The following is a 12,966-nucleotide window of genomic DNA, read 5'->3' as shown; positions in this document are numbered from 1 at the left end:
TTGTAATCTGAGTATTGGATACGGACCAGATAAAAGAGGTTAAACTCCTAGTGGGTGTGGCTTGGAGGTCCCAACTGACACCCAGGGAGCTCTTTGGAAGAGGAGAGCTTTTGTGTCATCTTAGGTTACATAACTGGCCTGGTTGATGAAAACTTAAGGAGGCGGGTCCCAGGGTCCACAGGAGAAGCATTGCTAGAGCATCAGATACCTCACAGACCCGCGGAGTCCTGTCCGTCCACAATGCGGCTCTACCCTCTGGCCTGGCTTTCTCTTGCTGCTTGCACAGCTTGGGGTAAGTTCTTTCAGATTACAAATGCCTGGGTGTACATTCTCAGTCTTTGTTCTGGGCACAAGTGGATGATGACATTCGCAGGGCAAGGACAAAATAGACCTGGTTGCTTGGTGATTTTTTTGCTTTCCTGAAGTGGTGCTGTGAAGTCCAAAGAACCTTAGTCTTTCAGAGACCTAGGCGAGGACAGCTACTGAATATCCAGTTAAAGGCAGCTGGCACAGGAAAGCTGGAGAAAGGTTAGTCTGTTTCCCCGGGGTTCTTAGTCAGTCTGCACGCAGGTCATAGAGAGACTGAGCAAAATGTTGGAAATATAAATTCAGGAGCCAGACACAAGACTGACTCCCAGTCAACAACTCCATGTCCATATCCAACTCCAAGTCTATACCCAACTCCAAGTCTATGTCCTTAACTTGTGGGTGCCTAGATGGTGCAGTGTCCAGATGACCCCCCTCTACAGTAGAGATGCCAGGGCCTCCTCTTCACTGAGGACAAAATAGGAGGTTGTTTGAGGTTGTTTCTACATCATTTAGGATGCCCTAGTTCTAGAGATAGGCAAGAGGTTAGGTCAAGAGATATGCAAAAAGATTGAGTAAAAACTTAATGCATTAGCAGAAATTTTGCCTTGGTTACATCAAACTATTGAAATGAAGATTTTGTCCTCAAGCTCTCAAGAGACAGGGACAGATCACAGGGATGGTGTAGAAGAGGAAACAGTGGGTCAGTCAGAACCAGGGCAGTGGAGGGACAAGGGCAAGGACAATCATTATAGTTTCAGTTGGAAAGAAGAGAGGAGGAGTTAGCTGGCCTAGAGATGGCGACCTGAAACTCTTCAGGGGTCTGGGAATTATATGACTGTCCTCAGGTTTTTGGTGTTTAGATCTTGGAGACCAGGACGGGTGTGGTGACTGAGGCAAGACACTTAGATAAAGGAGGAAACTGGATTATTATTATTATAACTGTATTAGTTAGACTCTGGGGGTCACAGGTCCCTCAGGATATGCAGAGCCTCATGCATCAAAGCAACAGATATAGAAAGTAAAATCCACTGTCAGTACTGAGGTGAATGAGGGGCCTTGGCATATGCCTGTGTCCCTACATGGAGGAAAGACTGAGGCAACCTGGGAATGCAACTCCCTAATGTTGCAAATGCCCAAGTCTATTTTTGACTCTGGAGTCTAGCCCAGTGCTCGGCCGTCAGAATCCTGAAAGCTCTGTCTAGATTCATATCTTCTTTCTGTCTGTGTAACAGTGCAAGGTTTGAACCAAAAGGCAGGGCAGAGTAAGAACAGACAGAAATTCCGAGTGGAAATTTCCCTCGCTGCTGGCTACCCTGCAAAACAATCCCATTGTCATCTTTAGGTGATGGGAACATGTTGAAATCTTCCCTGCTCACCTGTTGAGTAGGCAGCTGGCAAGGCTTCTTTGAGGAACTGTGTAAGGAGACAGATGGTGCTGGAGCACACAGCAAGTGTTCAGTAATGCATGTTGTGTATCACATAATTTTTAAATACATAACTACATGATGTTGGTGTCATTGTTGTGTTTCCACTAGACACGAGGCATTCGACCCTGGCTGATCTGTTTCTAACCACTCTAGGGTAGAAGTCATTGCCAAGCTAACACGGGCCCCAGGCTCCTTCTGTTCAGACTCTACCCTCCTTCACCTCTTTGAACTGTGGGAGATGCTTGTCAGCCTCCCACCCATTCTCCATGGTCTTCCAGAATACCCTAAGGTAGAGGCTGTTTGTACATATCTATTCAAAGGAAAACAGATTAAGAATGAAAGAAGAGGGCCTGCCCAATAAAGGTTGTTCTGACAAACTGAAAACCTTGAGGTTAGATGAGAGAAGAATCAGAGTGGCCATGATCAAGTGTGTGTAAGTTCACCAGATGTATAAGAAAAGACCAGCCTGGCTTGTTCAGGTCCCACAATGGGTAGAAATAGGAGTGTAGTAATAAGGGTGGTAGGGCTGCGTCCCCAGCACCCCAGCCGCCCGCATGGCTAGCTTTACCTGAAATAACAACACACAAACTGTATTCATTTAAACACTGCTTGGCCCTTTAGCTCTAGCCCTTACTGGCTAATTCTGATATCCCGATCAACCCATCTCTAATAATCTGTGAGAACCGGTCGTACCGGGAAGATTCTAGCCTAGTCCATCCTGGTCGGAGCTTCATGGCGTGTGTCTGCCCGGGAGCGGGGCATGGCGTCTCTCTCTGAGGCGTCTGCTCCCGAGAGGAAAGATGTGGAGTCTGACCTCACTTCCTCTTCCTCCCAGCATTTTGTTCTGTTTACTCCACCCACAGGGCCAAGCAGTTTCTTTATTGCTTAACCAATGAAATCAACAGATTGATATATGACACTCCCACATCATAGGAGAGGTGAGGAAGCTGCCGAAACTGTCTCTTCTACAAGAAAGGAGACAGTGGGAGAGATGGTTTGATGTTCAGTCCCTCCCCTCGGGAAGAGTGTGCTCAGAACTATAAAAAGAATATTCTAGAAGCTTAGTGTCTGCTTTACCACAGAACTATTTCTGCTATTTATTTGTCCTCTAATTAAAACCCCTTTTCCGGTCATCCAGGGCCTTCCCCGGCAGGCACTTTCTCATCCAGGATTATCTTTCCCTCCCATGGGTCCCTCCTGAGGGCAGGCATAGAAAACCCACCCTCTCAGGCAGGTGCCATGCTTTTTGTGAGCCATAGCACTTTCTCCTTCCTGTTCCATCAGCCCCACCCCTTTCTCCTTCCTGTTCTATCAGCCCCACCCCCGCCACCTTCCCCTTTTCACTCATCCCCCATACTCTAAGTCACAGCTCTCCTGTGACCAATCAGGAGGCCTCACTCCCTCTGCCATCTCAGGACACAACCTCATGCACTCAGCAGTAAGTATGGTGTGTCTGCTGCCCTCCTACCAGGTGAGCCCTCCTGCAGGCAGGGACCACCGCTAGCCCATCATCTCAGCAGTAAGTATGGTGTGTCTGCTGCCCTCCTACCAGGTGAGCCCTCCTGCGGGCAGGGACCACCATAGTCCATCATCGCACCCAGTCTGCAGCTCTGCACCAGGATCCCAATAGGTGGACGTTTCTAGTGGAAGCCAAAGCTCATATTCATGCCCTCTCTGTCTCTCCTTCTGCAGTGACTTCGGCTGGATGATTTTTTTTTTTTTAAGACTTGGTTTCTTAGTGTAGCTCTGGCTGTCCTGAAACTCCCTCTCTCTGTAGATCATGCCGGCCTTGAATTCACAGAGATCTACCTGTCCTGCCTCTCAAGTGCTGGGATTAAAGGCGTGTTCCAGAAGGATTCAGTTGATTTTATCAATGCCATCAGTCCTAAAGTGACAAACTCACCAGGAATGCAGGTCTGCCTTTTCCTTACTGGTGTGTTCCCATTTTCTCTTGTCCAACAGGGCACCTGTCCTCACCACCTGTGGTGAACACTGTTCATGGCAAAGTCCTGGGGAAGTACGTCAGTTTAAAAGGATTTGCACAGCCTGTGGCCGTCTTCCTGGGAGTCCCCTTTGCCAAGCCTCCTCTTGGCTCCCTGAGGTTTGCTCCACCACAGCCTGCAGAGCCCTGGAGCTTTGTGAAGAACACCACCTCCTACCCTCCTATGTAAGCCACTGGGATAGGCTTCTTTCAAAGTAGAGGGGATGAAGTAAGGTACCTTATTCTCCTGTCTAGACCCTTGGTGTTGCTTGAGAGTGGGTGGGCGGGGCTGTATGGGTGAAGAGTGAGGGTGACGGCAAGTTCTCACGCCCAAGTCTGCACAGCCACCTAGTCACAGCTGTGCAGTAGTTAGTGTTCCTCAGTCAACGTAGGACCCAAGTGGAGAAGCCCACCGAGTCCAGACAGCTTCCTAAATATGTCAGTGTAGACAGTATTTGTGCCCTCAGCGAGTTAGTTCTGAGGTTTTCCAAGATTCCACTCCTGGCTGCCTCCTTATCATTGTATTCATTTCTTCTAAAAATATTATTTGCTATTTTTTCCATTCTGATTGCAAATATAAGACATAAATACTGAAAACTGAAGTCAGGGGCGAACAAAGAAATAAATGTAAAGAAAGTTAAATATCATGTACAAGTCAGCTACACAGAATTACTGTTAGCATTTGAGGTTGTATTTCCAGTCTTTTGTTTGTGTTTGTCCTTCTTTATACAGGGATTAAAAAGACAGAAAATTTGGATAACATTTACAACATCGACATTATTCTGCACTATAAATGTAGCAATCAATGTTTAGTGGTTATATTAACTAGATATTAAACTAGACTTTATACCCCTAATATTTTGTTTGGGTTAAGTTCTTTTAATGTCCTTGACAGTTAACTACACTGTGATATGTTTGCTGTGACCAAATCATTGCACACAATCATGGGAATTGGGAATAAGTTCAAATCAAAACGTAGGAATTTGATCAGTTTGTCTCCAGAAATATCTAAGCCGCACACACTTTTCCCGTGGAAATAGGAAAACTTCCATTCGGTGGAACTTTCTCCAGGTATTGCCTTGCTCAAAAAATGTATATATTGGATAAGCAGCAAAACATTGTAAAAATAAAATAATGCAACGTTGGTCTTCATTTGTGGGTTCTAAACACTAATGAAGTTGAACCTGTCATCCCCTATAGGATGTTCATTTTCTGTTTCTGTGAATTGTCTTCTTTCTCCCACTGGGTGGGGAAATTATTTAGGATAGAGACGTTTTGTAAGCCACCTTTCCTTTTCCATGTCTATCACGGCACAGCTATGGAGGCATGTGATCTGAGCACCTCCAGTTTCTATTTGACAAACCGGAAGCCAGACACCATCTGGGAAACAGGATAGTGGACACTTGGGGCTGATGAGCATCTTGAATGACTTCCTGCTCAAGGCGATGTTTTTCAGGGCCTGGAACTCCACAGAACTCAATTATTGCTACCAACTCCACTCTACACTGGACTGTGGGACCCTTGATCAGGGCAGCCCACGATGGTTATTGCTGGGAAAGGAAGATGAAAGAACCTTTAGCAGGCCAGATGGTGAGGTGCTTAGAGACAGCACTCACTTCACCTGGCCATGCAGGCTAAAGCCAGAGGAAGCAATTTAGCCAAGTTTGCCCAGTATATCAGCGGTAGAGACAGAACCAGAAGGATGTCTTCCTGTGGTGTCCCCCAAAGATAGCTTCCCTGACTTGTAACAGGCTGTCACTGCAGGTCATTTTCCTGTTTTATGAAAGATATCCAAGAGAGAGTATGTTTACCTCCATTGTCAACTCACCACCCAGTGAGCAAACCTTGTCCAGACAGTGCAGGGAGCGTCACTGTCTAAGGCGGTCAGCATCTGAGTGTCTCTCTTCATGGTCCACCTCAAAGGCTCCAGGAAGGGAGAGATACAAAGTGCTGCTTCTGCAGTCTTGGGAGAATCTAGCATCTCAGAAGACCCATCAGGAACCTATTAAAGACTCTCTTATCCCTGACAATGACTCCAGTCCCATGTGAATAACTTCAGTTATATGCTCAAAACTCCAAGTACAAGGTCAACTCTGGGGTAATATGTCCAAACTTCAATCTAGTGGAACCTTAGATATTCTCTCTCTCCTCCCAGGTGCTCCCAAGATGCAGTTGGAGGACAGGTACTCTCAGAACTTTTCACCAACAGAAAGGAGAACATCCCTCTACAGTTTTCTGAAGACTGTCTCTATCTGAATATATACACACCTGCTGACTTGACAAAGGACAGCCAGCTGCCAGTAAGTGTGGGGACCACTGGACCAGAGAGCTGAGTTCCAGCTTCCAGCTCTTCTAGGCAACCAGAAAGGGATGACGGCAGCTGATAGCAGTGGTTCACAGGCCAGGGCTGATTCCAGAACCAAAGTTTTCTTTTTCACAATGTGACCTCGGATTTTGCCAGTGACATTAGATTTCAGTGGAGATCACGGTACATTTGGAATGTACATCTTCAATTTCCAAGTTTTCTCACACAAATAGAAGGAAAAGAATGTTTGTTTTCAATATTAGGTTAGACTCTGATCCCCAGAAAGACTAAGAGATTGTTCTTTAAAAGGGGAAATTGAAAAGGACTCTCAGGGGAAATTCAGCAACCTAAATCTCACTGTGGTTAGAGAAACTGAGGCTGTGGGAAAGAAGGGAGTGTGTCACCTTTATTCTCAGGCCATGTGTGATCTGCCCATCATACCTGTGCTTCTAGACAGGGCCTGGGAGGGAGGGCATATGACACATTTATTTTCAGACCATGTGTGACAAATGTAAAAACTTCCGTTGCCAGGTAATGGCTTTCACTGTCCCATGAGGGAATGAGAAATGAGACCACTGAGCCAATCCCATCAGCCCTTTCTCTCGCATAGGCAGCACCTGTGTAGCTCATTTCCTTGTCTAGCTGTCTTTGGCATGGTCTGATGACCAAGTGGGTCATTTCACATGGAAACACAGTGCCAGAGATGGGATAGGCTGCCAGGCGCTGATCACAGGGTTGGGGGTGGGTGGGTGTCTGATGTCTGGAGATGGAAAGGAAGGTGGCCCTTTGGTTGTAAAAGGGCAACAACCAACAAATTTCCCAGAAGCCCTTTGGTGTGGAGCCCTGGCATGGGGGATAATTTGTAGACTTATGTGTTAAAATTAAGTACTACATGTGCTCAGCAGTCATGGGGAGACGAGGATAAACCTTACTCTCACACATCCCCATCTTCTACAGTGCACTGAGTAGCCCCAAACACGATGGTCAGACATGGGGTTAGAGAAAGGAGAAACTCAAGCCCTGTGTTTCAGGACCTTGCCCTCGGGTCTGCAGTGACATCATACCCTCTTCTGAAGTAATAAGGGCGGCAGGGCTGCGTCCCCCACACCCGGCCGCCCACATGGCTAGCTTATGCCCCGAAATAATTACACGGACACTGTATTCCTCCAAACACTGCCTGGCCCATTCTCTTCTAGGCTAATTCTCACATATTAATTTAGCCCACCTCTAATCATCTGTATGTAGCACCCCAAGGTGCGCTTACCAGGGAGATTCCAGCCTAGTCCATCCTGGGTCGGAGCTTCATCCCGGGAGCGGGGCATGGCGTCTCTCTCTGAGGCGTCTGCTCCCGAGAGAGCTGTGGAGTCTCTGAGCTCACTTCCTCTTCCTCCCAGCATTTTGTTCTGTTTACTCCTCCCACCTATCCTCTAACCAATAAAATGGGCCAGGGCAGTTCCTTTATTAGCCAATGACCTTCCTCCATCATTTCCCCTTTTTCGGTTTAAACAAAAAAAAAAAAAGGCTTTAACTTTAACATAGCAAAATTACATATAACAAAACAGTTATCAAGTAAAAGTTACAATAATCTTTATCATAACTAAGGAAAACTATAACTATAACTAACTATTCTTAACTCCATCAAAGACTCCAGAAAGATACAATACTACCTAAGCAAACAAGAAAAAAGCAACTTTTAAAACTCTAGAAATGACAGTGACATCTTGCTGCCTGGACAGTCACCCAAAGTTCCTCTGTACCGTTGGGGCATCCATCTTCAAGCCTTCAGGCCCATGGTATCCAGCAGACATTTCCATAAAGCAGGAAAATTCAAAGTCAGTTCAGTCACTATCTGTTGTGTCCTGTAGAATGTCTCGCAGACTCTTTCATGAATCAGGAACCCCGAAAGATCATCTCACCTTAGGCAAGTTCAGTAGTCCTCTCTCTGTGGGTTCTCTGTGTCCAGTTTATGCAATAGTCCAGGCAAGAGCAGTTTCTTGCCCAAATGGCTATCAAACTCCATAAGGTGCCTCTTCGATGCCCATCTTCCTCTTGAAGTAGATTGGTGCTGCCAGGAGCAGAGTGTCTCATTGTCATGAAAAGTCCTCAGTTATTAAAACATTTAAAATGCCATATTCTGTAATCTTTGAAAGACATGAAGAATGTCTATCTAAAATATATCTCTATATATCTAGAAAATCTAATTAACATGACTACAAGCTTTACTATTATCGATGATTATCCATTAACAACCTATATTTCTTAATTATACAGTACATATTTAAATGAACTACACAATCACAATACCTTAATCAAAATCAGAAACACTTATACATATAACAAAATTGACCTTAAATCTCTATCAATAAAGCAAAATCTATACTAATGCAAATTATTCATATCTATATCATATCCCCCTTTAAATGTAAAAGAACGTTTATAAACCATATTTGGGAACATGGGCGCAGTTTTTTCTCTCCAAACTGCTTCCTGCTGAATGGGGGCGTCGTTAATTAGGTCTTTCATGGTATAACCTGTGTGCTAGTTTCATCTCAGTTGACAGTTGAGCGAAGCAATTTTTTGAAGGCGTGCACAGGAACCATTCAGGAGGACGTGGTCCATCATACCAAATCGGAATAGAAGAAATGAACAGCGTCTCATCCTCTGTGAAAACAAAATAAGAAACTCCTTTCCAAAGTATCATATCCTTAGATACAAATTTAAAATATCTATGTTGGATTAGTTCAGCAGTATTTATAAATAAATATCTTTTAGCAGCTGTTGCTCCTTCCTCAGCATTCAAACAATTCAAAGAGAGCATAATATCATACAGTATCAAAATTCTCTGTTTATTTTCCATCTTATTACACCTTTGTTTTAACCTCTATTTCATTTATTTTTACTTTTAACTTTTTGCTTTTTGAGACAGGTTCTCTGTATCTTTGACCTGAAGTAACTCTGTAGACCAGGCTGTCTTTGAACTCTCAGAGATCCGCCTGTCTCTGCCTCCCAGGCATTGGGATTAAAGGTGTAAGCTACTACACCTTGAACTCACAGAGGTCTGTTTGCCTCTGCCTTCTAGGCACTGGGATTAAAGGTGTGTGCTACCACACACAACTCTCTTTCTTTTTTTTTGTTTTTTACTTTAAGAACTTCAACTTTTAGTCTGCATATATTTTTAACACACTGTAAACCATTTAAAAATTTTCTTTGTCTTTGAATCTCTTTACTGTATATCTCTCTTTTTTCTGACCACATGAATCTTTAATTTACCAAGCAATATCAGTAGGATTAAAGGCGTGGCTTTGTCAGCTGGATCCAGTCCATTCCTTAGCTTTCCAGCCTCATGGCTGAGGTACTGGCTGTAGCCAGCAAGCGAGCTTCAACAGCCTGTGCTTGCAAACTGCACAAACCGCCTGCGTAAAAGAGTCAGAGTTTGTCCTGGCAGGACAGCCCAGAAAGCCGGCATTTTTTTTTTTTTTTTTTTTTTATTTTTTTGGTTTTTCGAGAGAAAGCCGGCATTTTTAAATGGCGCAGCTTTTTTCCTGCTATGGCTGAAAACCGAAAAGCATGTGATCAGCTTTTCGTCAACACCATTTAAGTGTTTCGTGGCAGGACCTCTTAATGAGCTGCAGGCTTTGCAGCTAAAGCTGAGTCAGGAAGCCTCTCTTAGATGAGGCGCTTGCTTGCCTCTAGCAAGCAGAGTAGAACCGAGAAATTGCTGCTACCAAGAAACCAGGCACAATGCTTTCATTTTGTTCAAGAATTACTTCCCAAGCTGTCTCAGGCTTTATGTGGAAGCAGTTGTCCACGTGGGCGCCAGTCTGTAGTAGTAGGGGCAGCGGGGCTGCGTCCCCGGCACCCGGCCGCCCCCACGGCTAGCTTTACCCAAAATAATTACACAGACATTGTATTCTTTTAAATCACTGCTCCCGAGAGAGCTGTGGAGTCTCTGAGCTCACTTCCTCTTCCTCCCAGCATTTTGTTCTGTTTACTCCTCCCACCTATCCTCTAACCAATAAAATGGGCCAGGGCAGTTCCTTTATTAGCCAATGACCTTCCTCCATCACTCTTCAGCACATCATTGTACACCGTCCTTTGGCTCAGCCTTCACTCTTAGATGGCACTGACTCAGCCTCTCCTGAGGTGGCAGGGATGCCCAGGGGAGGAGACAGGCTTGAGGGCACCATGACAGAAGATATCCTGGGAGATCCTCCAGCTGTGGACATGGGTTTTAGAGAGACAGGATCTGTGCTTCTCAGAGGATGAGAGAGCAGAGCTGTTTCTAACCTCAGCCTGTTTCCTCACGTGGGAACTGTCCTCTGAGAGCTCAAAGACTCGAAAGCTGCATCTCCTAAGTGCTCACAGCCGTGCTGACACACTAGGCACCCTGCTGGACAGTCTGGGTCCTGGCTCACTGTAAGCTCACTGCACTGCAGCCATGAGCAGGGGCTGGGCAACTTGGCATCCAGGGGTTGGGGCCAGGTGGAAGCTTTGCCTCTACCTCTGTTTTCTGTGATCTCTCGGCAAAGAGGAACACTTCTTAGCTGTCACATAGGAAAATCCTTTCCCTGCCATGTGACTAGGTTATTTCTAGTGCATAGAACAATTCTGGATCTGTTGCAATTTTGGTTTTCATTACTATAATCTGGATATTATTTTCATGCTCTCATTTCTTCCCTTACTGATGAATTCTTTAAATAAAAAAATATGAATTATACCTCCTCTTAACCTCAAGTCTATTAGAGGGGCTGGTATATAGTCGGCACAGAGATAATGCTACAGGAGACTTTCTGAAGAAAGCAAGTATGAAATGGGATTGGCAGGGTAGGGGGACTTGGGTGTGCATAAAGAGGCACATTAGGAAGGAGCGCCATCAGGATATATGTGTCTCACCAGAAAAATCACTTACCTGTGGGAAAGTCTAGTACAGCACCGAGAAGTTACCTGGGATGAGATGAAGCAGAAATACAAAAGCTGACACTTTCATCTTCACTGAGGCATAGAGCGATAAGACCTCACTGGGGGTGAGGGAATCATATTTACCTTTGAGCTGTTCCCATAATGATGCTCTCAGTTGGAGAATCTTGTGAGCATTTGAGAAATGAGAAATACAGGGAGTACTGAGTTACATTACATTCTGGGCAGGAACTGAGAGAGTTTGAAATAGAGAGATACATGTTATAGCCTTGCTGGGGCATTGCTGTCGTGCGCATGACAGCCATAGTGAGCAAAACAGAGGTTGATGACCAAACCAAACAACATTCACTGTGTTCCCAAGTCTGCTACCTATGACCCGACTCCCCAGCAGCACCAAAAGCAGGCTCTCTGCACTGAAGCTATGGACTGCAAACTTGGTTATGCTCTTGTCCAGGTGATGGTGTGGATCCACGGAGGCGCACTGGTAGTGGGTGGAGCATCCACCTATGATGGACTGGCCCTCTCTGCCCACGAAAATGTGGTGGTGGTTTCCATTCAGTACCGCCTTGGCATTTGGGGATTCTTCAGGTAAGATACTGTACTTTCTAGTCTACACATTAGCCATTACATTGACTATTTCCTGTTAATAACACAAAATACTCGAAGCGAGTTAATTACACAGAAGTTTTATTTAACACAAGCTTTGAGGGGCTGAAAGTGGAAGATTGGCTAGCTTCATCAACCAACCTACTGTTGATGGCCCTTAGATGAAAAATAAAACATTGTAGAAGAACAGAATGTTCATGAAAAGACCACATGGCGAGGTGGAAAGCCAGGGGTAGGGGAGATCTGGTTATTTCAAAAAAAAAATTTAAAGATGTGTTCATTTTTATTTCACGCATATGCGTGTTTTGCCTACATGTATGTTTGTAAACCAAGTAAGCTATGCCTACAGAGGCCAGAAGAGGGCTTCAGATCCCTGGAACTGGAGTTACGGTTGATTATGAGATGCCACTGTGTGCTGGGAATTGACACTGGATACTTGACAGAAGTAGCAATTGCTGTTATGCACTGAGCCTTTGCTCCAGTCCAGATCTTGCTATTTTTATCACAAAGTTCCTTTGATGAACTAGGTCCCATGAGTTCTCTACAGATCCCTCTTAAAGTTGTGCCCTATGTGACATAATCACCTTGTCTTTGATCTTATCAATCACGTGTTCTTTCACAGATAAATAATTCCATATTACAGTAGAGACCAGAATCCTAGCAGTGAACCTACTGGCGAACAGCTCTTCTCCATGCCACAGCAACCACTGTGACCTCTGCTGCCACTCTAATCAGAGCTCTGGATCTGTGCAGTGACTGCAACCTCTGCTGCTACTCTAATCAAACTCTAGGTCTGTGCAGTCACTGTGACCCTCTCCTGCAACTCTAATCAGAGCTCTGGGTCTGTGCAGTGACTACAACCCTCTACTGCAACTCTAATCAGAGCTCTGGGTCTGTGCAGTGACTACAACCCTGTACTGCAACTCTAATCAGAGCTCTGGGTCTGTGCAGTGACTACAACCCTGTACTGCAACTCTAATCAGAGCTCTGGGTCTGTGCAGTGACTACAACCCTCTACTGCAACTCTAATCAAACTCTAGGTCTGTGCAGCCACTGTGACCCTCTACTGCAACTCTAATCAGAGCTCTGGGTCTCTGCAGCCATCGCGGCCCTCTGCTGCAACTCTAATCAAATCTCTGAGTCTGTGCAGTGACTACAACCCTCTGTTGCTTCTCTAATCAATGCTCTGAATCTGTGAAGCCCCTTCAACCTCTGCTGCAACTCTAATCAATGCTCTGGGTCTGTGCAGCCACTGTAACCTTTGCTGCAACTCTAATCAAACTCTGGGTCTGTGCAGCCACTGTGACCCTCTCCTGCAACTCTAATCAAAGTTCTGAGTCTGTACAGTGACTGCGACCCTCTGCCACAACTTTAACCAAAGTTCTGGGTCTCTGCAGCCATTTCAACCCTCTGTTGCAATC

At 45.3% G+C, this 12,966-nt stretch overlaps 1 protein-coding gene across 1 annotated transcript in view; it reads left to right on the top strand.

Moving 5' to 3' along the window:
* The first annotated feature begins 240 nt into the window (after positions 1–240).
* The window catches only part of LOC121446973 (carboxylesterase 1D-like), a 37,011-nt gene continuing 24,285 nt past the window's right edge, over positions 241–12,966 (top strand). The window contains 4 exon segments of the mRNA XM_041649915.1: positions 241–292; positions 3,699–3,903; positions 5,873–6,017; positions 11,394–11,527. Coding sequence (XP_041505849.1) covers positions 241–292; positions 3,699–3,903; positions 5,873–6,017; positions 11,394–11,527 — 536 coding nt within the window.

The sequence above is a fragment of the Microtus oregoni genome, unplaced genomic scaffold, assembly GCF_018167655.1.
Source record: "Microtus oregoni isolate MIOR12 unplaced genomic scaffold, Mior012 000004F_ref0000308, whole genome shotgun sequence".
In the NCBI taxonomy this organism is placed as follows: Eukaryota; Metazoa; Chordata; class Mammalia; order Rodentia; family Cricetidae; genus Microtus; species Microtus oregoni.
This window is presented reverse-complemented; position numbering and strand designations above follow the sequence as displayed.